Source organism: Rattus norvegicus, chromosome 17 (genome assembly GCF_036323735.1).
Source record: "Rattus norvegicus strain BN/NHsdMcwi chromosome 17, GRCr8, whole genome shotgun sequence".
NCBI classification, from domain to species: Eukaryota; Metazoa; Chordata; class Mammalia; order Rodentia; family Muridae; genus Rattus; species Rattus norvegicus.
In genome coordinates, this window is record NC_086035.1 from 15,082,036 (window position 1) to 15,107,012 (window position 24,977).

Genomic DNA, 24,977 nt, shown 5'->3' on the forward strand with positions numbered 1-24,977 from the left:
TGTCATCCTAATCCACTTCTATCATTGTGCACTCAGTGCTTACCATTCTGTCATTACAGAGAGAAGCAACCGAAGCCATTAGATTGTTTTAGGATGAGTCAGCCCTACAAAGATCCCACTCTATGGCCTGACTCTGCCAACCTCTGCTTTCTAATACTTCGACCTTTGTGTTGCTGCACATGGTATGCAGACACCAGAGAGTCAATAACTTTCACAAGTCTCAAAGTAGGTGCAAGTGTTTTTGAGTAATAGGACATCCTCCTATTTATGATTGGGAGAATCCTGGTGGATGGAAGCCTATGTAATGAACAGAAGGCATCCATCCCTTGGATCCCCTACAGAACACTGATGCAGGGTGAGAAAGGGCCAAGCCTTCCAACATCAACTCCTGGATGAAAGGACTATACTATCTGCCCTGATCCTCGCCTTTTTCTCTGACTCTCGAAAGAATCAGGAGGTAACCTTCAGGAAATGAGATCACGGGTATCATTTACGGGCCTCAGTTCATACTTTAAGTAAATATGTGTCTGAGGAAAAACCAATATTCAGAAGAGGTAAAGGTTCAGTCAGAGGTGGACACTGTCAAGTGTTGGAGCTACTGAGTAAGACGAGCGCACTGTGGGATGGGGTGAACTGTGCTGTGGTTCAGCAACAGGTGTTTGATTCTGGTGACAGGTGACTGGCTTGTTAGGTATTCAGGCATGTAACTAAAAACAAAAAATTATAAAAACATTTAAAGAAAAAAACTGAATCTTCAAACATAAGTTTGAAGAATGTCATTCTGTGTAGACCAAAAACTGAAAGCCAGAACAGATAAACTTGACTACATAAGAAAAATGTTTGTACTAGAACAAAGTGGCAAAAGAGTCATGTGTGTGCATGTGCAAGTGGTTATGTGTGGGGGAGAGTATACATGGGTAGGTGGGATGCACATGTATGCTTGTGTTTACACACAAGTGAGGCCAGAGATCAATCTTGAGTGTCATTCCTCAGATGCCATATTGTTTTTGAGACAAGGCTTCTCTCCAGTATCTGGAGCTCATCAGGTAGGCCAGACTGCCCAGTGAGCCTCAGGGATCCATCTTTCTTCACCTCCCCAGTATCAGGATAGAAACCCCAACCGTCATACATGTAGCTTTTGACACAGCTTCTGTGGACTGAACTCAGGCCATTATGCCTGAGGGGCAACCATTTTATTGATCACCCACTTCTATGGCCCATCACAACAGGGTTTTTTCCCTAATTGCTATGAAATGCAGAAAATTTATATGCAACAATATGTGAAAAATATGCATGTTTTATGAAACTGAATTAAAAATATATATCCTAGAAAGTAGAACAAAGGTTCAATGTAGAAGTTTCCAACATTGATAATGATGAGAAACATATTCCACCTGCCTAATTTTGTGGGAAAGTGGATCAAGTCCACCATGATGACCCTTCCTGAACATAAAAGGAGTGTATTCAACATATGACCTGTGTTAGGATGGGTGGGAATTGGGTGGTAGGAGTGTGTGAACATGGCTGGTCTAACCCTGGCTAACTCTGGCTAGTGTGGCTCTAGATGCAGAAGCTAAAGTATGAAGACTCAACTGATGGCAAGTCCCATATGTTTGCATCTCTCCTTGCCAAGCTGGAGACTCTATGTCCCGGTTTCCAGAGCCTTCCAAAAGCACCTCTCTGTGTCCTCTAGACCCTTGCCTTCTTTCAGGCTATAGGAATGGAGAGGGCCCTGAACACTGGCTTTAAGCCTTAAACATCAGAGACCTCATTGACAGACATGGCAGTGTGGATGAACACTCTTTCCAGCCTGGCTGTTTCTGCTCAAGGAAAGAGGTGACCCCAAAATCAGCCTATCTCCACAGGATACTATAGCCTAAGAAACCCCTGGCGTAACCTGGGTAGTATTCTAGAGTGTTCTTAACACCCCAGACTTCAGCCGAAACTACAGATATTGGTTCTCTCCCTTTCCTCCGGCCTCACAGTTCAAAATCCTTGTGTCATTCTCTGCTGGGCATGCTGATGCCAGCTCCAGTTTCATCCTTTTACAATGTTTTCATAGTTATTTATCATGTGTTGCACAGGTATTACATTGTGCATGCAGAGGCCAGAGGCCTTTCGGAAGTCATTCTTTCTTGCCATCATTTCTCTCCCCAGACTAAAACTCCGGTCATCAGGAAGGGCAGCCAGCACTTTTATCCACTGAGCCACCACAAACACTTATCCTTTTTTAAAGCTGTAGTTCATATTGGTCTTGAATTTGCAATCCTCCTGTTTCATCCTCTTTAGCTTTTATCTACTGGCATGTGCCACCACAACTGACAATCTTTTTAAAATCTTTATTCTTTTTAAAAATTTGAATGCATTTTTTTAATTTGTGAGAGTATGGTCACAAGTGTGTAGTACCAGAGCTTGATCTCAAGACCTTGAGTATTCTGAGCAATATCTACCACTCAGGTATATTTCTCATCGTTTTCCTACCGTCTGTCTTGAGACAGGGTCAACCTTCCCAATGCTCTCACCCTTTAGTACCTCATGTCGTGGTGACCTCCAATCAGAGAACTGTTTGGTTGCTACTTCAGAACTGTAATTTTTCTATGGTTAGGAATCGTAATGTAAATATCTGATATGAAAGTATTTGATATGCTACTCCCAAAGAGGTCATGACTTACAAGTTGAGAAACACTGGTCTAAGTGAACTGGGTTGATGTTAAACTTTGAACTCCCCTGCCTCAGTCTCAGAAGCTTCTCCACTTTTTTATACCATCATCCCTCTGCGTGTGTCCACTTCCTCATTCCCTTTAAGAACACTGATCACCCTGGATTATGGCTTTCCCCTCATGACCTGGTTTTGACCAAATTCTTCAAGGGCCCTGCCTGTGAAAGGAACTCCAGTGTGAGACACTCGGGGGCTATGATATCCACAGAGTTTGAAGAACATGACACAGACTTTGATGGTGTCCTTTTGTGGAATTCACTGGCCAAGACTCCAGATGTCTGTCGCTTAGGGACAGTTTACTCATGCGTGTCCTTCCTCAACACTAATCTAAACCATCAACAGGAAATTATGTGGGAAGGTTGGTAGGAGTGGCAATGTGGGGCATGTGATTACCACTCTTTATTAAAACCGTTAAACTGGGTAGTAATTAGTCCTGATTGCATCAAATGAAAGACCTGTATTATAAAAACTTCAAGGGTTTGAAAAAAGAAATTAAAGAAGATATAAGAAGATGGAAATATATCCCATGCCCATGGATTAGTAGGATTAACATAGTAATCATATCTGCATCCTATCAAAAACAATGTACAGAAAAATACAATCCCCATCGGAATTCCAACAGGATTCTTTACTAACCTTAAAAGGACAATATTCAACTTCATATAAAAAAAAAAAAACCCACAGGATAGCTAAGATAATCCTGTACAATAAAAGAACTTCTGGAGGTGTCACCATCCCTGATTTCGAGGTGTATTGTAGAGCAACAGTAATAGAAATCAATTGGGACCAGAATAAAAAGACAGTTGACAGATGGAACTGAATCAAAGACCCAGACAGAAGTCTACACACCTAAACACACCTAAAATTTGATTTTAAAAAAACCAGAGGGGTTGGGGATTTAGCTCAGTGTTAGAGCGCTTGCCTAGCAAGCGCAAGGCCCTGGGTTCGGTCCCCAGCTCCGGAAAAAAAAAAAAAAAACAACAACAGAAATACACATTGGAAAAAAAAGACAGCATCTTCAACAAATGGCACTGGTCTAACTGGATGTCTGCATATACATGAATGCAAATAGATCTATATCTATCATTCTGCACAAAACTCAAGTCAAAGTGGATCAAGGACCTCAACGTAAAACCGCACACATTACTGTACCCAACAGAAGAGAAAATGAGGAATACCCTTGAATGAATTGGCACAGTAGACAACTTCCTAAACAAAACACCAGTAATGCAGGCATTATGATCAACAATTAATTAATGGGATCTGATGAAACTGAAAAGCTTCTGTAAGACAAAGAACATCATCAGTAGGACAAAATGGCCGCCTACAGAATGGACAAAGATTTCCACAAACTCCACACCAAAAGAGAGGTAATACCATATATACGTATATGATACTAAATATATAATATATATTCATAAACAAACAAACTAGATATCAACAAACCATACGATCCTATTTAAAATTGGGGTACAAATTGCAACTGACGAATCTAAAATGGCTGAGAAACACTTAAAGACATATTCAACATCCTGAGCCATCGGGGAAATGTAATCTTCCTCCATGGTTAAAGAAAGCCTCTGAAGCCAGGCATGTGGCAGAAGAGCCCCTGCATGGAGGCCTGAAGAAGCCATTGTGTGAAGTGTGGAAGGTGAAACCTGGATTGGATTGGAAATCCCAAAATATGGGTTACTTGGGGACAAGGGAGCTACTAACAGCAAATGGGACAAGGCCAACAGAGAAAAAATAAATAATGGTCAAGCAAGCTGGAGGAAGTGGAAGATATGAAGACCTTTAAGCAGTGTTGAGTTTGTGAAAGGCCTGGGGAGTGACTTTTGAAGCAGGACTAAATGCATTATGCTACGTCTACAGGTCTACAGGTGCCAGGGAGGGGAATGTGCTGGTTTGAATGACAGTGGCCCTCATAGGCTCGTATATTTGCATGCTCAGCCCCCAGTTAATGGAACTGTTTGAGAAGGATAAGGAAGTATTACCTTCTTGGAGGAGGTGTAGCCTTCTTAGGAGGTGTGTCCCTGAGTAGCATCCTTTGAGATGTCTCAAAGGTGGCTTTGAGGTTTCAAAAGCCACACCAGACGCCAGTCCCCCTTTCTCACTCTGCCTGCCTGCCTGCCTGCCTGCCTGCCTGCCTGCCTGCCTGCCTGCCTGCCTGCCTGCCTGCCTGCCTTCCTGTGGGTAAGGATATAAACTCTCAGCACCATATCTGCCTGTCCAGGGCCATGGTTCCTGCCATAATAATACTGAACTAATCCTCTGAACTGTAAGCAAGTCGGCAGTGAAACGCTTTCTTTTATGAGTTTCCTTGATCATGGTGTCTCTTTATGGCAATAAAACAGTAACTACAACAGCACTCAAAGATGTTAGAAAAATGCAAATTAAAACTACTCTGATATTTCATCTTGCCCTCATAAAAACAAGATCAATAAAAAAAAATGTCAGCAGATGCTGGAGAGAATACAGAAAAGGGGAAACATTTATCCAATTCATTGCTGGTGGGAGCGTAAACTGGTATAGTCACTACAGAAATCAATGTGGAGATCCTAAGAAAGGTAAAAATAGTGCTATATCACACAATCCAGTTATACCATTCTTGGGCATTTATCCAGAGGAACTTATATTCATCGATGTCAGTCATAGGTGCAGCAGTAGAGAGAAGCTCACCGAGATGCTAAGCCTTTGTTTTCCAAAGGAGCAGAGGGGTTCAGCCTTCTTGGAAGACTGACACCCAACTAGCTCATTCCAGTTTCTTTATTCAAACATTATACAAGGTTAACTAGGACTGGGAAAGGTTCCAACCACCAAAGTTATCTTATCCTTGCTGTCTGTGAGAGCAGATAACCCACACAAATCTCAGTCCCTTCTGACCAGGGCTAGCCAATATCAAAGTCAGAATTCCGGGTTTGCCAGGAGTGTCTTAGGACCAAGCTTAGTGCAGCTACACGCTCTCACGTGGCACCAAGTGCAGATTCTCTGGAGACACAACACTTCTGCAAGATTCAAACAGTCTCAAAACAATGCCTTAGCTTCTACTAATTGACCCATACAGAAAAGGCTTTGCTGAAACATTTCACTTAAAGCCAGAGGCTTTACTATAAAGCCTTCACTATACTGAACACTACAAATCTACTAATGACTACATAGACACTTGCATATCCATTTTCACCATTGCTCTATTCGTAATAACCAAGGTTGGAACCAGCCTAGATGATGATCAATCATTAAATGGATAATGAAAATGTGTATTTACACAATGGAATATTATGTGTTAGAAAAAATGGAAAATTGAAATTGTAAGATAAATGGCTGGAACTAGAAACAATCCTAAGTGAGTTAACCCAGATCCAGAAAGACAAACATTGAATATTTTCTCCTATGTATACATCTTTGCATTGCCTGTTCCATTTATAATATGCAGAGGTTGGGGAGCTACTATGAGACTGGTGGGTGTGTGGTGGGAAGAACAGATCTTCCAAGGAAGGGAAAATAGAGTATTATAAGTGGACCATTATAAGGGATGAATGAGAAAGTAGAATAAAATGATTAAATGAAGAGAGAGATGGTAGGGCAGGATAAAGCAGGGAATATGGAGAGGGAAAACTAACACTAAAGGACTTTGAAAAGCCATATACAAAACTACTAGTGTGGTAGCTTCCTAAATTATATGTGTATGTGTGTATGAGTGTATGTGTGTGTGTGTATGAATGTGTATATGTATGTATTTATGTATATATACATACATATATAGATACATACAGACACACACACACATACATACAAGTATGTGTTGTGTCATTATATAACGGGAGAAAGAATGCTTCAACTATATACCATATGCTCCCAAGAAAAACTCCCAATGCCTGGAATGGGTTACATCTTTCTGAGTGATTAGCCAATGGGATCCCATAACCACCACCATACCCAAACAATACAGGTTACTGTCAATGCTATTCCTTACCCTCTATACCCTGTTGGTTAGAACCAATTATGAAAGCCCCTTGAGCTTTGCCGCCAATATCTCGGCTGTCTTCCAATATCCTACCAGGACAGAACATTAAGCACTGCTTACCATGTTTCAACCACTTTTCTAATCCAGATCCTAAAAGATTTCCACATTTCTAGGGCTGGGGGGACGTTGTGAACAGGTCTGTCACAGCAGAAGTCTACTCTCTAGTACCAACTTCTGTCTTACTTTCTCTATTGTCCTAATAAAACACCATGACCAAGGCAACATATAGGAGGAAGGGTTTGTCTGGCTAATGGTTCCAGAAGAATGAGTCGGTAGTGACGGTGAAGCATGGCAGGAAGCAGTGGCTAGGACAAAATCTTCAGGCTCACATTGAGAACCACAATGGTCAAAAAGAGATAAAACTAGAAATAATGAAAGTATTTAAACTATTAGAGCCTGTCCCTGTGAAATACTTTCCTCCAGCAAAGCCGCAAGTTCTAATTTTACCCAAAGAACACCACCAAATGGGAATCAAGTATTCAGTGCCTGGGCTATGGAGCATACTCATTCAAAACACCATACTATGAGATAGACAGACAGACAGACAGACAGACAGACAGACAGACAGACAAGAAAAAATAGATTCTTAGTGTGCGTGTTTGGCTTGCATATATATGTCTGTGTTTCACCTGTGTGCCTGGTGCCCTCAGAGGTAGTAAGAGGTTGTCAGATCTTCAGGAAACAGAGTTACCTTCTATTGCAGGCCACCATGCTGGTGTTCCAAATCTAGGTCCTCTGGAAGAGGAGCCAGTACTCTTAACCAATGAGCCATCCCTCCAGGGCAAGTGTGATACATTCTGATTGAGAGAAAATTGATTTTGCTAATTTAATTATGAAAACATAATGTCATATAGATCCCTTTGAAGAACCCAATTATTTAAACATGTAACTTCCAAGAAAACAGTGTAATGTACTTCCCTTAAAGGTGATATGGCCCTCGGGGCTGGGGATTTAGCTCAGTGGTAGAGCGCTTACCTAGGAAGCGCAAAGCCCTGGGTTCGGTCCCCAGCTCAAAAAAAAAAAAAAAAAAAAAAAAAAGGTGATATGGCCCTCTTTCCAGTTGGTCCAGTGAGCATATGGTCACTGGAGCCTCATTGTGTGGCTCTGGGATCATTCCACAGTCCAAAATAGCCTTGCAGGATCCCAAGAGTGTCCTGCTGTCGGATGAAAACTGTCAGGGGCCCCAAAACTCACCAGCTTAGAACCCTGCCCCTCCAGTCCCATCCCAGTTGGATCAGCCTGCCATCCCAATAGATATGCAGGGAAAAAGAATGCAGAGATGAGTTTGGAGTGGTTCCCCTGAGCTCCACTGTCTATCGCTGTCAATCTTTGGTCTCAAGGACCCTTGTAGGACCCCAAGAGCCTCCTACTACCCTGTGGCGGCCTGCAGAGACACCAAAACCTACCATCTTGTAACATTCTGGATGCCCCACCAATTCCTTTCCAGTGGAGTCTGCTTGAGTCAGAGCTAGCAAAGGCAGGAACCCTAACCTCCACTGTTGGCCCACGCTTACCTCACCTTTCCAGAAGTCTTGCAGAAAGAAGGATCATCCAGCCAACACCAGGGAAAATCACGTGCCTAAAGGACAGCATGAGAACTCAATCAACAAGAACCTGGGCAATGTAGCACCAATCCTGCTACAACAAACCCTGGATTTCCTAATGACGCTGAAGCACAAGAATAATCTTATAGGAAGTGGAAACTTGAGGATTCTTTGGAAAGACAGTTGGATGGCGTTTAACTGGAGCAAACTTGGGAAGGAACATTTCATTAGAGTGGACACAGGTGTGAAAGGCTAAGGAAGACTCACAAGGGAATGTTTCACTGAAGCAGACACAGGAGAGAGGACTAAAGCGAGCACGTGATAGGACGTATGTGAAGGATTCTTTGCTAATGACATGCATGTACTGGTCTGCCTTACGTTGCATAATTGAGCTGCATTTGTTGGGACTCCATAGAAAGAAACACACCAAAACACTTCTGGTGCTGTGCTGCAGCTTCTTGTGGCTTCCAAGGACTTGGCCTAATTGGATGCAAAGCTGAGGTAAGACTTCTGTTGAAACAAGGGACATGGAAGGTATGTGGTGTTTGGAGGATATAAAAAGAACTCCACAGAGTGACAGAGGCAGAGCTTGGCTTGCTGGTACAGGTAGCTGTGCAACTCTTGTGGATCTCTAGTCTTTGCTGATCTTCGATTCTGTGAGAGAAGCACAGCCTCAAACATTTCCTGGTGTTCCTGTTGGTCCTTCTTGCTAACTTAAGACAAGGCTGAAGCCTGGCTGTCTCTGCTAGGTCCTGTCATCACCGTTGCTAATAGGACTCTACCAAACTGGACTGCCAGTGTATCAGTGAGTTGTTTGAAAGTGGATCAAGCTGTCTCTGCCTGCTAACCTATGAACTATAATGCCAATTTCCAGACAATATAGACAGTTGCTCTAAAGAACCTTTCTAAACACCTCCACTTCCTCGATATCTTCTCTTTTCCACTACCCCTGGTCGGTGGTGGGCCACATGGAAAGCTAAAGCATTTAAGAACTGTCATTAAAAATAAGTATTGAAAGCATTAAATAAAAATGATAGAAACCTTTAAAGAGGACATGAATGAATCCCTTATGGAAATATAGGAAAATGCATTCAAAGAGGTAGAGGCATTAAAAGAGGAAGCAAATAAATATAAAGAAATACAGAAAAATAAAATCAAACAGGTGAAGGATATGAATATAACTGTCCAAGACCTGAAAAGGAAAATAGAAGCATTAAAGAAAATACAAACTAAGGCAATCCTGGAGAAGGAAAACCCAGGAAAATCAATAGAAATTTAAAATGTAAGAATCACCAACAGGAGATACAAGAGAAAAATCTCAAGTATAGGAGATACAATAGCAGAAATAAATAAAAAAATAAAATGCAAAATTTTAAAAATGTATGATACAAAACATCCAGGAAATGTGGGACACTAAAAGAAGAACCTAAGAGAGCACAGATGTCATCCCAGAACACTATACCCAGCAAAATTTTCAATAAGCAGAGATGGAGAAACCAATATATTCCACTATAAAACCAAATTTAATCAGTATCTTTCCAATAATATAGCCCTACAACGGAAAGTAGAAGGAAATCGCCAACAAAAGAAGGCTAACTATACCCAAGAAAACACAAGAAATTGATAATTTCACAGGAGTAAAACCAATAGAAAAGAAATATACACAACAACCACCAACATCAAAATAACAGGAAGTAGGAGTCATTGGTCATTAATATATCTCCACATTAATGGAACCAATTCTCCCGGTAAAAAGAAAAAGGCTAACAGGATGAATGCATAAACAGAATCCATCATTCTGTTGTATACAAAAAACACATCTTAGCAACAAAGATAGGCATGACCTCAATATAAATAGTTGGAAAAAGGGTGTTCCAAGCAAACAGACCCAAGAAATAAACTGGAGTAGCTATTCTAATTCCTCATAAACTTTCAACTGAGAGCAATCAAAGGACAGTGGTAAGGACGGAATGCAGATCAAACCATTCTTATGGCTTGTACAAGCTAAAGTCCAAGTGGATCAAGGACCTCCACATAAAACCAGATACTAATAGAAACTAATAGAAGAGAAATTGTGGAAGAGTCTTGAACACATGGGCACTGGGGAAATTTTCCTTAACAGAACACCAATGGCTTATGCTCTAACATCAAGAAATCAACAAGTGCGACTGCATAAAATTATAAAGCTTCTGTAAGGGTAAGGACACTGTCAATAAGACAATACAGCAAGCAACAGATTAGGAAAAGATTTTTACTAATCCTACATCCAACAGAGGGCTAGTATCCATTATATACAAAGCACTCAAGAAGTTAGACTCCAGAGAATCAAATAACCCTATTAAAATGGGGTACAGAGTTAAACAAAGAATACTCAACTGAGGAATATCGAATGGCCCCAAAATACCTAAAGAAATGTTCAACATCTTAATAATCAGGGAAAATAAATCAAAACAACCCTGAGATTCCACCACATACCAGTAAGAATGGCTAAGATAAAAAACTCAGGTGAAAGCAGATACTGGCGAGGATGTGGAGAAAGAGGAACACTCCTCCATTGTTGGTGGGATTGCAAACTGGTACAACCACTTTGGTGGTTCCTCTGGACATAGTACTACCTGAGGACCCAGCTACATCACTCCTGAGCATACACCCAAAAGATGCTGCAACATACAACAAGGACACATGCTCCACTATGTTCATAGCAGCCTTATTTATAATAGCCAGAAGCTGGAAAGAACCCAGATGTCCTTCAACTGAGGAAAGGATACAGATAATGTGGTACATCTACACAATGGAGTACTATTGAGCTATTAAAAACAAGGACTACATGAGATTCTTAGGTAAATGAATGGAACTAGAAAATATCATCCTGAGTGAGGTAACCCAGCCACAAAAAAACATACATGGTATGCACTCACTGATAAGTGGATATTAGCCCAAAAGCCTGTAATAACTAAGAAAAAATGTACAGATCATATGAAGACCAAGGAGAAGAAAGAACAAAATGTGGATTCCTTCTTAGAAGGGAGAACAAAATACAAGAGGAAATACAGGAACAAAGAGTGGAGCAGGGACTGAGGAAAAGGCCATCCAAAGACTGCCCCACCTGGGGATCCCTCCCATTTGCTGCCTCCAAACCCAGTCACTATTGCTGATGCCACGAAGTGCATGCTGACAGGAGCCAGATAGGGGTGTCTCCTGAGAGGGTCTGCCAGAGCCCTAACGATACAGATGAGGATGGTTGCAGCCAACCACTGGACTAAACAAGGGGACCCCAATGGAGGAGTTAAAGACTGAAGGAGCTGAAGGGGTTTGCAACACCATAGAAAAAACAATATCAACTAACCAGACCCCACCAGAGTCCCCAGGGACTAACCCACCAACCACTGAGTACACATAGAGGGACCCATGACTCTAGCCACATATGTAGCAGAGGATGGCATTGTCCAGCATCAATCGGAAAAAAAGCCCTTGATCCTGTGAAGGCTCATTTCCCCAATGTAGGGTAATGCCACGGTGCTGTTGAAGTTGGAGTGCGTAGGAGAGGTAGCATTCTCATAGGAGCAGGGAGAGTAGAAGGGGGTATGGGAGAAGGGGGAAAGGGATAACTTTTGAAATGGAAATACATAACATATCCAAGAAAAGTAAAATGTTTAAAAAATTAAAAAAGTAAAATGGGAGATTTTTTTCTTGCTTTTTCTAGGGTATAGTCTCCCTCATTGTGTTGGAGTTTTCCATCTATTATCTTTTCAGGGCTGGATTTGTGGAAAGATATTGTGTAAACTTGGTTTTGTCATGGAATATCTTGGTTTCTTAGTCTATGTTGAAAGTTTGGTTGCATATATTAGCCTGGGCTGGCATTTGTGTTCTGTTAGGATCTGTAGATCTGCTCAGGATCTTCTAGCTTTCATGGTCTCTGGTGAGAATTCTGGTGTAATTCTAATAGGTCCGCCTTTATCTGTTTCTTGACCTTTTCCCCTAATTGCTTTTTACCATTCTTTGTTTTGTGCACTTGGTGTTTTGATTATTATGTGACAGGAGGAATTAGAGTTCTGTAGGCTTCTTATAGTTTATGGGCATCTCTTTCTTTAGGTTAGGGAATTTTTCTTCTATTCTTTTGTTGAATATATTTACTGCCATTTAAGTTGAGATTCTTTGCTCTCTTCTAAACCTATTATCCTTAGGTTTGATCTCTCATTGTGTCCTGGATGGTTTGGGTTAGGAGCTTTTTGCATTTTGCATTTTCTTTCACAGTTGTGTCAATGTTTTCTATAGTGTCTTCTGCCCCTGAGATTCTCTCTTCTATCTCTTGTATTTTGTTGCTGATGCTTGCATCTGTGACTCTTGATCTCTTTCCTAGGGTTTCTGTTTTCAGGGTTGTCTCCCTTTGTGATTTCTTTTTTTTTTTCTTTTTTTTTTTTTTTATTAACTTGAGTATTTCTTATTTATATTTCGAGTGTTATTCCCTTTCCCGGTTTATGGGCCAACATCCCCCTAACCCCTCCCTCTCCCATTCTTTATGGGTGTTCCCCTCCCCATTCTCCCCCCATTGCCACCCTTCCCCCCAACAATCACGTTCACTGGGGGTTCAGTCTTAGCAGGACCCAGGGCTTCCCCTTACACTGGTGATCTTACTAGGATATTCAATGCTACCTATGAGGTCAGAGTCCAGGGTCAGTCCATGTATAGTCTTTTTTTTTTTCTTTTTTCTTTTTTTCGGAGCTGGGGACAGAACCCAGGGCCTTGCACTTGCTAGGCAAGCGCTCTACCGCTGAACTAAATTCCCAACCCCTCATGTATAGTCTTTAGGTAGTGGCTTAGTCCCTGGAAGCTCTGGTTGCTTGGCATTGTTGTTCATATGGGGTCTCGAGCCCCTTCAAGCTCTTCCAGTTCTTTCTCTGATTCCTTCAACGGGGGACCTATTCTCAGTTCAGTGGTTTGCTGCTAGCATTCGCCTCTGTATTTGCTGTATTCTGGCTGTGTCTCTCAGGAGAGATCTACATCAGGTTCCTGTCGGCCTGCACTTCTTTGCTTCATCCATCTTGTCTAATTGGGTGGCTGTATATGTATGGGCCACATGTGGGGCAGGCTCTGAATGGGTGTTCCTTCTGTGTCTGTTTTAATCTTTGCCTCTCTCTTCCCTGCCAAGGGTATTCTTGTTCCCCTTTTAAAGAAGGAGTGAAGCATTCACATTTTGATCATCCGTCTTGAGTTTCATGTGTTCTAGGCATCTAGGGTAATTCAAGCATTTGGGCTAATAGCCACTTATCAATGAGTGCATACCATGTGTGTTTTTCTGTGATTGGGTTACCTCCCTTTGTGATTTCTTTATTGTTTCTATTTCCATTTTTAAATCCTGGATGGTTTTTTCAATTCCTTCACCTGTTTGGTTGTGTTTTCATTTAATTCTTTAAGGGATTTTTGTTTTTCCTCTTTAAGGGCTTCTACTGTTTTACCTGTGTTGTCCTGTATTTCTTTAAGGGAGTTATTTGTGTCCTTCTTAAAGTCCTCTATCATCATCATGAGATGTGATTTTATATACAACTCTTGCTTTTCTGATGTGTTTGGATAGCCAGTATTTGTTTTGGTGAGAGAACTGGGCTCTGATGATGCCAAGTGATCTTTGTTTCCGTTGCTTAGGTTCCTGCGCTTGCCTCTCGCTATCAGAGCCTGCCGCACCTGGTGATTCAACCCATATATCTATACAGCCACCAAAACTAGACAATATTGATGCAGTCAAGAAGTGCATTCTGACAGGAGCCTGATAAAGCAGTTTCCTGCGAGGCTCAGCCAGAGCACGACAAAGACAGAGGCTAATGCTAGCAGCCAACCATTGATCTGAGAATGGGGTCTCCATTGGAGGAGTTAGAGAAAAGATTGAAGAAGCTGAAGGGGCTTGCAACCCCATAATAACAATACCAACTAACCAGAGCTCCCAGGGACTAAACTACTATCCAAAGACTACACATGGACAGACCCTTGGCTCCAGTTGCATATGTAGCAGAGGATGGCCTTGTTGGGCACCAATGGGAGGAGAAGCCCTTGATCCTACCAAGGCTGGACCCCCAGTATAAGGGATTGTCAGGGCGGGGAGGTGGGAAGTGTGGGTTACTAGGAAAGAAAAACACCCTTTTAGAAGAAGAGGGAGGGGGTGGGATAGGGGACTTGTGAATGGGAAACCAGGAAATGGAATAACATTTGAAATGTAAATAAAAAATATCCAATTAAAAAAAGAAAAATATTTTTTAAAAAGTTGGCAACTTAATTTAACAAATAAATAAATAAAATAAAATGGGGAACTTGAACTTTTCTATAGAGAAAAGGAAAGATATAAAATGGAGTTGGTCAGACAACAGCATTAATGTAAGACAATTGGTAAACATTTTAATAAAAATTTCCTGGAATATGAAAAAACAAATGACTTAATGAAATTCTTAGGCAAATGGATAGAACTAAAAAATATCCTGAGTGAGGTAATCCAATCACAAAAGAACACACGTGATATGCAGTCACTGATAAGTGGATATTAGCCCAAAAGCTCAGAATACACAAGATATAATTTACAGACCACATGAAACTCAAGAAGAAAGAAGATCAACATGTGGATACTTCAGTCCTTCTTAGAACGGGGAACCAAATACTCCCCAGAGGAAATACAGAGACCAAGTGTGGAGCAGAGACTGAAGGAAAGGCCATTCAGAGACAGCCACACCTTGGGATCCATCCCACATACAGTCAGTCACCAAACACAGTCACTACTGGGGATGCCAAGATGTGCATGCTGACAGGAGCCTGATACAGCTGTCTCCTGAGAGGCTCTGCCAGAGCCTGACAAATACAGACGCATGTGCTCACAACGCACCATGGGACTGAGAATGGGGTCCCCACTGGAGAAGGCAGAGAAAGGACTGAGGTAGCTGAGGGAGTTTGCAACCCCATAGGAAGAACAACAATATCAACCAACCAGACCCCCCCCAGAGCTCCCAGGGACTAAAACACACACACACACACACACACACACACACACACACACACACACACACACACACAAAATAGTAGTCATGGAGTGACCCATGGCTCCAGCCGCATATGTAGCAGAGGATGGTCTTGTTGGGCATCATTGGGAGGAGAGGACCTTGGTCCTGTAAAGGCTAGATGCCCCAGTGTAGGGGAATGTCAGGGTGGGGAGGTGGAGGATAGGTGGAGGAGTACCCTCATGGTTGGGGGGGATGGGATAAAGGGTTTCTCAAAGGGAAACAAGGAAGTGGAATAATGTTTAAAATGTAAATAAAGAAAATATCCAATTAAAAAAATGAAAAATCCACCAAGTAGACACCTCAGTTCTGAACATCTGTGCCCCAAATGTGGGTGCAAGGAAGGTTACCCACATTCATGAAAAGAAAGATTACTACAGCTTAAATCACATTAAATTCCACATATTAATAGAGACTTCAATGACCAACTCTCACTAGTAGATAGGCCATTGAGACAGAAAATAAGCAGAAAAATAGTGAAACTATCAGAGGTTATGACCTAATGGATATCTATATAACCTTCTACCCAACCACAAAAGGATGTACCTTGTCAGCACCTCACAGAAACTTCTTGAAAACTGACCACATAATTGGCCACAAACCAAACCTCACCAGATACAAGAAGACTGAAAGGAACCCATATGTAGGATTAAAGGGGTTCCTCATCGGCTCCGCCACAGGGCTTGGCTTGCTAAGGGAGGCTGGACACAGGAAGTTTGACTGTGCCTATGCCACGCCGAGCATGTGTCAAGCTGTGCCTCAGGACATGGCTCGGGGGTGGGGAAGCACAGTCTGAGTGCCCAAAGTAAGAATGTGATACTAGGACATGGTTCGAGGAAGCGATCTCAGCCCTGTGACCTCCCGGTCTTGGACCATGGGTTATCCTGCGTGTCTAGCGGGCTCTGGTAGAGGTGTGGGGTGGCAGGAGTACCCTACTACTGATAGCTATCAAGGTATGTGGCTCACGAACTGGGGTTCAAAAGGGCATAACATCTAGCTCTTTATATCGTGGCACAGGGAAGCAGTGTCCAGCAGGGTTTAACACCTCACTGTGCATGCCAGGAGGCAGAGATTGTCCTGCAGAGCCCTGACACCTTTCAGTATCTCCCGGATAACATGTGGTGGTGGTAACCACATACACAAAAATAAAACAGGCCCTGAGAGACCCACGACCATCATGCTGGGAAGTGATGGCATATACTTTTAATCCCCAGCACTCAGGAGGCAGAGATAGGAGGATCTCTGAGTTTGAGGCCAGTCTAGTCTAGAGGGAGTTCCAGGTCATCCAGAGATACACAGAGAACCACACCTCAAAAAACAAAACAAAAGAAAATTGAAAAAGCAAAGCAAAACAGATGCTATTATTAAAGGAAACAGCCAGAAACATGGGTGACTGTTGCCAGTCACAGTTGAGGAAGGGGATGCACATTTAATCTAAAATGTACAAAGAACTGTAAATGTTACACACCCCAAACCATCCGATCAATGAACAGACTAACGAACCACACAGTGTTCAAATGTAAATACACAGAGGTCAATATTTTACAAAGTGTTCAACATCTTTGTCCTTCAGAGAAATTCAACTTGAGACCACTTGACGATTCCATCTCACCTACACCACAAAGGCTGGGGTCAAGACAACAAATGAAAACAAGAAACTCTGTCATAGGGAAAGGACCCTTAGCAACAACTATTGGGTATGTAAACTGGAGCCTTAGGGAAGAAATCAGTACAGGTTCCTAAAAAAACAGAACTACCATACATGCTGATTGTGGCACTGCTTACAGTAGTGAGACGATTAGATATAAAAAAAAATGCCCTACTGAATTCTAATAAAATTTGCTAAAAGAAAAATTAACCTATAGAGGAAAGAAGTACAGGTGATAGCACTTGTTGGTGAGAATCTGAGAAAGGGGAACACTCCTCCATTGCTGGAGGGATTGCAAGCTGGTAAAACCACTCTGAAAATCTTTCTGGAGGTTCCTCAGAAATTGGAAATAGATATACCTGAAGACCCAGCCATACCATTTTTGGGCATATACCCAAAAGATGGTCCACCATGCCACCAGGGCACAGGCTCCACTGTGTTCATAGAGGCCTTATTTGTGACAGCCAGAAGGTAAACATTCGAATTAGCATTGAAGGTTCTATAATAATTATCAATACACATTCTTATGATGAACATTGAACTCCACTTTTTCTAACCATTCTATTGCTGAAGAAATGAACTAAAATTATATTTTATGTAAATTGACAAAGATAAATGAATTTGTAAAAGACAAATGGAAGTTTCATGTCTCACTTAAACTAAACTACGATCTCATAATGAAGAGACGTGGATGTGCAGAAAGACATCCTAAGAGCAACAATCCCCAAGAAACAATTCAAGTTCCACAGAGAAGACAGCATTGTCAAAAAGTAAGAACCTGAGGGACTCAAGTAGACATCTTCTAGAAAGCAGAGGAATTCTGGAGCTCAGGGAGGAGAAACAGAACATCGACAGAGATCTACTTTGACTCCTTCAGCAGTGGAAAGAGAGAATAAAGAAAGCCAGGAGGTGGGTGGGGCTACTGCGCTGAAGGCTGGGGAGGGGCTGTGGCACCCTCTCTCCTGCCAGGAGCCCTTTGTGATGAGGAGGCCACAGCTGTGTGATATGGCCTGAGCCCTCCTGACACATCTCACACTGCAGCCCTGGGCTCAGTGGCCTGAGAGATGCACTGCCATTCAGAAGATGGAGGGTTTTCTCCTTCTGATGAATAGTGTTATGGACTCCTGGATGAGCCCCAGCACCATGGACATAGCGATGGACATGAGCTTTGGCATTGTGTGTGGAATGGGGCTCTTTTTCATACTACTCCCATTCCTGAAGAAGTACCCACTGTCACCACCACCTGAGAGCCAAAGGGACATCCCACAGGTAAGGAGAGCTTGGTTCACACACAACGGAGGGGCCGTCTGCTGTTCATGACGGTCACTCTCACGTTTCATAGAAATACAGGTGTAGTGACAAATTTTGACAATTTTTAATCATAAACATAATATTGGGGTTGGGGATTTAGCTCAGTGGTAGAGCGCTTGCCTAGGAAGCGCAAGGCCCTGGGTTCGGTCCCCAGCTCCGAAAAAAAAGGAAAAAAAAAAACAAAACATAGTATTATGGTTTTTTACTAATCTCAGGTGTGATATATGGGACTTATTCAAACTGTGCACAGCAGCTGACTATGATTTGCTTCATGCTCTAGCATGGGTGTGATTTTGGCAGCAGCAGATAGTTTCTGCGTTGGTGTGACATTTGGAGTTCTGGTTACTTTTCAGAGGGTGTATAAATACTAGTGCCTTGAGAGGCATGGGGGGGTCATGGGTTCTTGGTTGGTTGCTGTTGTTTGTGCTTTGTTAGTTGAGTCCAAAGAAGAAGAAATTGGATATCCTGACGGTGAAGATTGAATCTGCCCCCGAGAAACTCAACCCCCCAATCAGCAGCAAATAGGAAAAGATAACTTTGGCCCCTTTCCCTCTATCCTTTTTTTTTCCTCTCCTATGTAGTGTTGAGGAAAGAATGGGTGAAAGAAAAGGGGTGGAGAAAGGTGGAAGAAAGAAGAAACTACAAAATAGCTAATGCCTAGCTACAGACAGGTGAGCAGATATCTCCAGAAAGAGCAGCAGCACCTCAGCCGGGGAGAGGTGAGGATGGCCATGAGGAGTCTGCCTGAATCTCTGACCATCGGTACAGGATGGCAGAGAGGCCACTAAGGACTACTGAGGCTTCATGGACACTGCATTTCTGAACTGGTGGACCTACAGGACAAACACTGAGAAAGGCCATCTGTCCTCTGCTCAGGCACTTGCTTTTGTTTGTGTTGAGCTGATGTGAAGCAGGTGATGAGACCAAGGGCAACAGATCAGGGCTTTTGGCTCCTCTGGTCTGAGGAAGCAGATATCACCTTAGACCCTAGAGGCATCTGCAGAGCTCAGCCTTGGGTAGGATCCTGTCTGAGGAACGCTGACTGAGGTCATCTATGATAACTGTGGCATAGACAGCACTTCTGCTTTTCCCAACAAGGTCAAAAGGAAATGTGTGTACACACAGTGTGACTGACACAAGGATAGATGAGAGCGAGCTCCCTGAGAAATGCAGATTTCATGTGGTCCCTGAGCACAGAGAGCCAAGAACAGACCCCAGCTCATTTGTGTTGTTTCCAACTGGCAGGATGTGAAGAGGAGGCAGAGCAACACCAGGAAGAAGACTGCTGCTGTAACGGGTAGGCGTCGGCTCTGCTGGGGTGAGGAGTTGCACCTGCCTGCCCCTCAGGGACCAGCATCATGATGGGAGCCATGCATCTGAGGATAGGAGATGCAGAAAGGAAGAAGGGGCTGCTGGCAAGGAAATCAGAGTCAGGGAATCATTAGCTTTTGTGATACAATGAAGCTCTAGCTGGCCTGGGCTGGGAGCTACACATGTGTTGTTCAAGGCAGTGGAGCGATGCGGTGCCCATGTATGGGAGAGTCCCATAACTCCCTAACAGCAGGTAGCCTCGATTCTCAAGCTGGGTTTCTCTTTTAGATACCTGATCCTCACAGATGTGGAGAATGAGAGGGGTTGAGGGAGGAGCAAGAAAAGTGTGAATGGAGACATGAGGGCCCTCCATTGCCCTTGCTCACTTTCAGTGTCCTATATCCCTAGACTCTGGTGGTTTGGCATTCGAGTCCTAGCTTGAATGGTGTTTATGAGAGGTGTCTGTCACATTCCTATGTGATGTATAGGTTTTTGTATGTGTATGTGTGTATTTTCAATAACATGGGCATTATTTTCAGACTATAGAGATTGCAAAAAGAATGCACAAGATACCCAGAATGCATCATCATCCATGGAAAGGTAAGAAATCAACCATTTGTGCAATTATTCAAACCACAACTCAGGATGTGAACATACTATGTATGGTGGGATTGAAATACAGCCCTGGTAGACACTAAGGGATATGGGATAGGGAGTCAGTGGAAGGGCTGTGGGATACAGGTGCCATATTTACACAGACTGATGGGCCTCTGGAACCTCTGAGTGGGGCTGATGCTTTTGCCCCGTTTTCTGCAGCCTCACCAAGCTTCCTCTTCGGGATTCCACAGCAAAACCAACGTGGAACTCCACTAAGAAACTGGATCAGCTTTCCATCTCTCAGCTGTTGTCTTACCTCAAGGTCTTAGAGGAACTTATACAGCAGAAATTTTGCCAGATTTTCTGCGGCATATCCTCTGTGCTCCCTCAGTCAGTGGTGACCACTGCCTGGGTCTCCAGGAAACCTCCCTCTGTAGAAACCAAAACTTCACCCTTCCGTAATTCATATAGCCCTTACCCGGCTCTTCCTCTGGCTCCCGGTCCTCCACAGCTTTCCCAGGACCAGCCATTGACCCATCAATGGGCGACATCAAGATTGTTATGTGTGGCAGAGACCCGGGTAGTGAACAGATACCCAAGCTCTACAACAAAAAACCCACCTTCATCATCCAAAAGTAGGGCCTATGAACCAACATGTTCACAGCCTGGGATGAAGGCACTGACATCCCTCCAGACTGAAAACCAGGGCCAGCAAAAGGATCTGAAGTGGAAGCACACGACAGGCTCTAATGCCTCAAGCCAAGACGCTATTAGACAGTCCACTGGTAGCTTTCCTTGGGGGACCGTGCTCACTGAAGTAATCAGGTCAGCTTCCCTCGTTCCTGAGCACTACTGGATGGTCCAGGATCATGAGAAGCAGAAGAAACACCAGGTGAGTAAGGTAGGAGACCATCAAGGTCCCGGCTTCGAGGAACTGAAGAGCCCTGAAGGACATTTCTCAGCAAATAGTCCTCAGCAGTCTAAGAATGAGCTCGAACCTTCCCAACCTGCCCCACCATCCACCCCAGACTCCGGGACCTACAAGTCGAGCCACATGATGGAGTCAGTGCCCTCTAGGTTGCCCTTAAAGAAGAGGCCAGTTAACAGGCAGGACTCCATCCAGGAGGGTCTTCTGCCTTGCACTCCAAGCAGCAGCCCTGGGAATAAGCTAGAAACGGAGAAACCTGCACTGAGGACGGACCAGCTGTCCTATGTGAACACCGCCCAGGCCCTTTCGTTCCTTGACTCAAAGACTCAAATGGAGCTAGAATCCAACATCCTAGAACACAGAAAAAGATCAGATCTGCATTCAAGAGATCTCCAGTCTGGGGTTCCACCCTCACACCTTCCCCAGCCTGGGTATCCTTCATCAGCCTCCTGTGTTTCTAAGGCTGAACGCTTCCCCAAAGCTGCTGTGGTCCTAGAAAAATTGCAGCACCAAGATCCAGGAGGGACAAGGTTGAAAAGAGTATCAGTTTCCAGGAGGCTGCAGAATACTCCATTGGTCCACTCATCTTCAGAGGTTCAGGAGAACCAAAGAGCTTCTTCACCTGGTGCCAGCTATGGGCACTCTGAGCCCGAGAGAGCTGCATTGCAGAGCACCACAAATACCTGGGCCAATACTTATTGCCTCCTGGCAAGAACACAGGACAGGAGGACTATTTGGGGGACTGGAAGAGGCAGCCTGCAACCAAGAACCAGCTTCAGAATTGTCAGGCAAGTACCATGCAAGAGATCTGAGAATGTAGCCTCAGGGCACCCCTTCTCGAGAGGCACAATGGTTGATCCTGAAGTAAAAGCTCCATCTTCAGTGGCCAAACAGACCAACAGAATAGTTGATGCAAGAAGAGAGACACCCAATCCATGGAAAGAAACCCTAGGGCCCAACAAGATTCCCAGTGGCCAAAACAAAATCAATTTCAGAGCCTTTGAATCTACAAGGGCCAATATAAACCCAGGCCAATATTTCCAAACTTGTCCACCTCACCCAAGAGGCCCACCTCTAAAACCACAGGTGATTAGTGAGGTTGACTCCACGTCAGACAAGCAGCCACTGTCACCCACCGCTAGGCTCCATGTGCACACTGACATGGTCATCTACCCTTCACTACCCAGCTACCAGAATAGATCCAAAGATCCCAAGACTTTGGAGGGCCTACGTGATGTGTTCATGAGGAAAACTCACGCCCAGGAGACTCAGCATCTTAGGATTTCCAAGGATAAGATTCTAGGAAGCAATCACAAAATGGTTCTTCCCAATGAAGAAAAGGGGGACTTTGTGACATCCAGAAGCAAAGGCCAGAAAGAAAGACCTAGGGGAGTGCAGTCCTCTCAAGGCTCTGATACCTCCACCCAGCCCAAGGTTATAGTCATTCCTGAATGTCACTCTAATATGCCAGAAAATGAACAGGATAATATAAAAAGCTTTCTGACAAAAATAAAAAACAATTTACAGTACGTTAACCCTGACACAGAAGACAAAGGGCAGGGAGATTCTGTGAAGAATGAAAGCCCCCCACCATCTACTCTACCGAATCAGGCAAAAGAGAAGTTCATCTCTAGTATGGAGACACAATCTCTCTTGAATGCTGTGGTCCAGATCCTAGTGGACACGCTGGGCCTTAAAATAAAGGACCCGTCCAAGATAGAGTGGTGTGAAGTGGAACAACTGTTATCCCAGCTGGAGGCCTCGTCCCACTCTTCTCAGAGGGCCTGTGACCCAAAGACTAGCCAACCAAAGAGAATGAGCTGTGACTACACCAATCCCATAGGGCACAGCCATCCAATCATGTACAGGGGAACTGGAGGCAAGCAAGAGTTGAGTGTTAATGCTCAGAGAGCCCATGATCAATATCAGAATAGAGGAATGGGCTTTGACCAACATTCCACCCTTACAGAGAAGAACCAGTTATTCAGGTACAGAGAAATTGGAGACAAGCAGCAGACAAGTCTTGCGGCCCAGACTGCCTGTGACCAAGATCAAATTAGAGCACAAACTGGTAAGGAGCCCTGTCTATACAGCAGCCCCAAGGGGTACAATCATTCCATTAAATGCAGAGAAAATGAAGAAAAACAGCAACCAGTTGTTGACCATAAAGCCTTCAACCCAAGGCAGAGAACAAAGGAAGGAATGAGGTGTGGTTACCTTACGGGTCCCAAAGAGAACAGTCCAATCAAGTATAGGGAAAGTAGAGACCAGAAGCAGTCCGGCAATGATGCCCAGGGAGCCTCTGACAGAAAGACTTGCCAAAATAGGTCAAAGGCAGCCTTTGTCCCCCAGTAAGTCTTTCAGAAGATGTCCCACCTGCCCAGCCATTGCTTGCCCCATAATTCCTGGTAATAAACATTGTTTTTTGTCCCTGCAAAGAAACTCTTTTTTTCCTACTGGAGCTCCTCCTCCGATGCTCGTGCCTCTTCCCAGATAGGAGCTGAAACACTCCTGTCTTTCAGGACGGTGGTTCCTGTCTCACAGCGATAGAGCAGGAGAAGGTCAGCATTGCTCCTGCCCCAGTGCAGTTTATGGAGAGACAGGGCAGGTGGGAAGGCACGGTCACTTTCAGGTGTCACCCTCACACACTCCCTTTGCTGTGCAGTTAGTAATAATCTTTCTGTCATTACAGAGACAACAAAAGGTTACACTTTTTCCAGGATGAGCCAACCCTGTGAAGACCCCACCCAGGTCTGTGGCCCAATGTCTTCCCTCTTCTGTCCTATCCCTGTGCAGATTGGTGCACAGAGACACCAGAAAGCCCAGAACCTTCACTCATCACAAACTTTCAGTCCCAGTTCAGAGGTGAGAGAGGATCTCTACCTGCATTTTCAGGATAGACATAGAGAACTATTTCAGGAGCCCCTACTCACCTTGATGCAGGCTGACCTCTTTCACCACTTACGTCAGCCTAGGTAATAGGGCAGACTGCTCAGTCTGCCTTCCTCTCTGACTAGAGCAGGGTCCAGAATAGAACTTGCAATGTGTGACCATGGGTGGTTACTGAGGGCCATGTCGCACAGGCCTGCCCAGTAACAAGAAGCGCCTGCAGAGAAGCCAGACATTGAATCCACTGAGTGCTCTCCCTGGACACCTGGATCCATCCCGCCCAGGCCATCACCTGAGCCAGGCCCAGAACCTTGAGACCCTCAGCTTTCATGATCCCACCAAACACTTCACCAAACAATACATGCTGTCAGAGACATGGGACTTTGTCCACAATAGACCACATATTAACACACAAAGCAAGTCTCAACAACCGTAGAAAAAAGCATATCCTGCATTCCATCTGACCCCCATGTGCTAGGGACAGCATACAATGACAGGGACTGCCAGCAGTAGGCCAGGTTGGAGACATCTCAGAAACCCGCAGCAGTTCCTTGCAAAAGAGAAGTGTCTGGGGCCCTGAGAACCTGGAGATTGATCCCTCCAGGGACCCACCATCTGAAATAAGAGGCTGCCTGCAGTAGGCCGGGATGGAGACAGCTCAGCAGCCCACAGCAGCTCTCTGTAAAAACTGGTTGTTCCCATTTCTCCTACCCTTAGCCCTGGACAACGGCTGGATAGATTTCATTTACGTGTGACTGCCTCTCAGTTGGCCGTGGTGTGCACAATTATTCTATTATATCTGACTTTCCTTCTTTCTCCTTCTGCTGTTGAATTTGGTGAAACTAGATGTTCCTTGACGTTATGATTCTTAAACAATTGGAAATTGAGGCATAGGGACACAGCACAGCACAGCCCTAGTGGCCCAGGTGCATGCTGTGTGTTCTTGTCTTGGAAACAATGTGATAACTGCAC

The 24,977-nt window shown here is 43.9% G+C and overlaps 2 protein-coding genes across 7 annotated transcripts in view; one reads left to right on the plus strand and one right to left on the minus strand.

Annotated features, from left to right (window-relative positions):
• The window catches only part of LOC102549716 (high mobility group protein B1-like), an 85,859-nt gene that overhangs the window by 36,850 nt on the left and 24,032 nt on the right, over positions 1–24,977 (minus strand). For 3 of the 6 annotated variants that reach the window (XM_063276886.1, XM_063276895.1, XM_063276896.1), the window contains 2 exons: positions 8,258–8,322; positions 7,435–7,540 (listed from right to left, as the gene is read on the minus strand). The gene's annotated coding sequence lies outside the window, so the exon portion shown is untranslated. Of the gene's footprint in view, positions 1–7,434; positions 7,541–8,257; positions 8,323–23,434; positions 24,223–24,977 lie in introns of those variants that run through there. The other 3 variants (XM_063276899.1, XM_063276898.1, XM_063276887.1) reach the window with 2 other exon arrangements.
• Positions 17,050–23,558, plus strand: LOC134482685 (uncharacterized). Its single transcript, XM_063276878.1, has 4 exons — positions 17,050–18,238; positions 19,526–19,577; positions 20,131–20,191; positions 20,408–23,558. Exons 1-4 carry the CDS (start codon positions 18,053–18,055, stop codon positions 23,469–23,471), a joined length of 3,363 nt encoding a protein of 1,120 aa, XP_063132948.1. The 5' UTR covers positions 17,050–18,052; the 3' UTR covers positions 23,472–23,558.

Excerpts from the sequence above, each read along its gene's own strand:
- LOC134482685 (XM_063276878.1), top strand. The coding sequence starts at position 18,053 with ATGGAGGGTTTTCTCCTTCTGATGAATAGTGTTATGGACTCCTGGATG. Across the intron at positions 19,578-20,130 it reads GAAGACTGCTGCTGTAACGG|ACTATAGAGATTGCAAAAAG; the intron begins GTAGGCGTCGGC and ends CATTATTTTCAG. Across the intron at positions 20,192-20,407 it reads GCATCATCATCCATGGAAAG|CCTCACCAAGCTTCCTCTTC; the intron begins GTAAGAAATCAA and ends CGTTTTCTGCAG.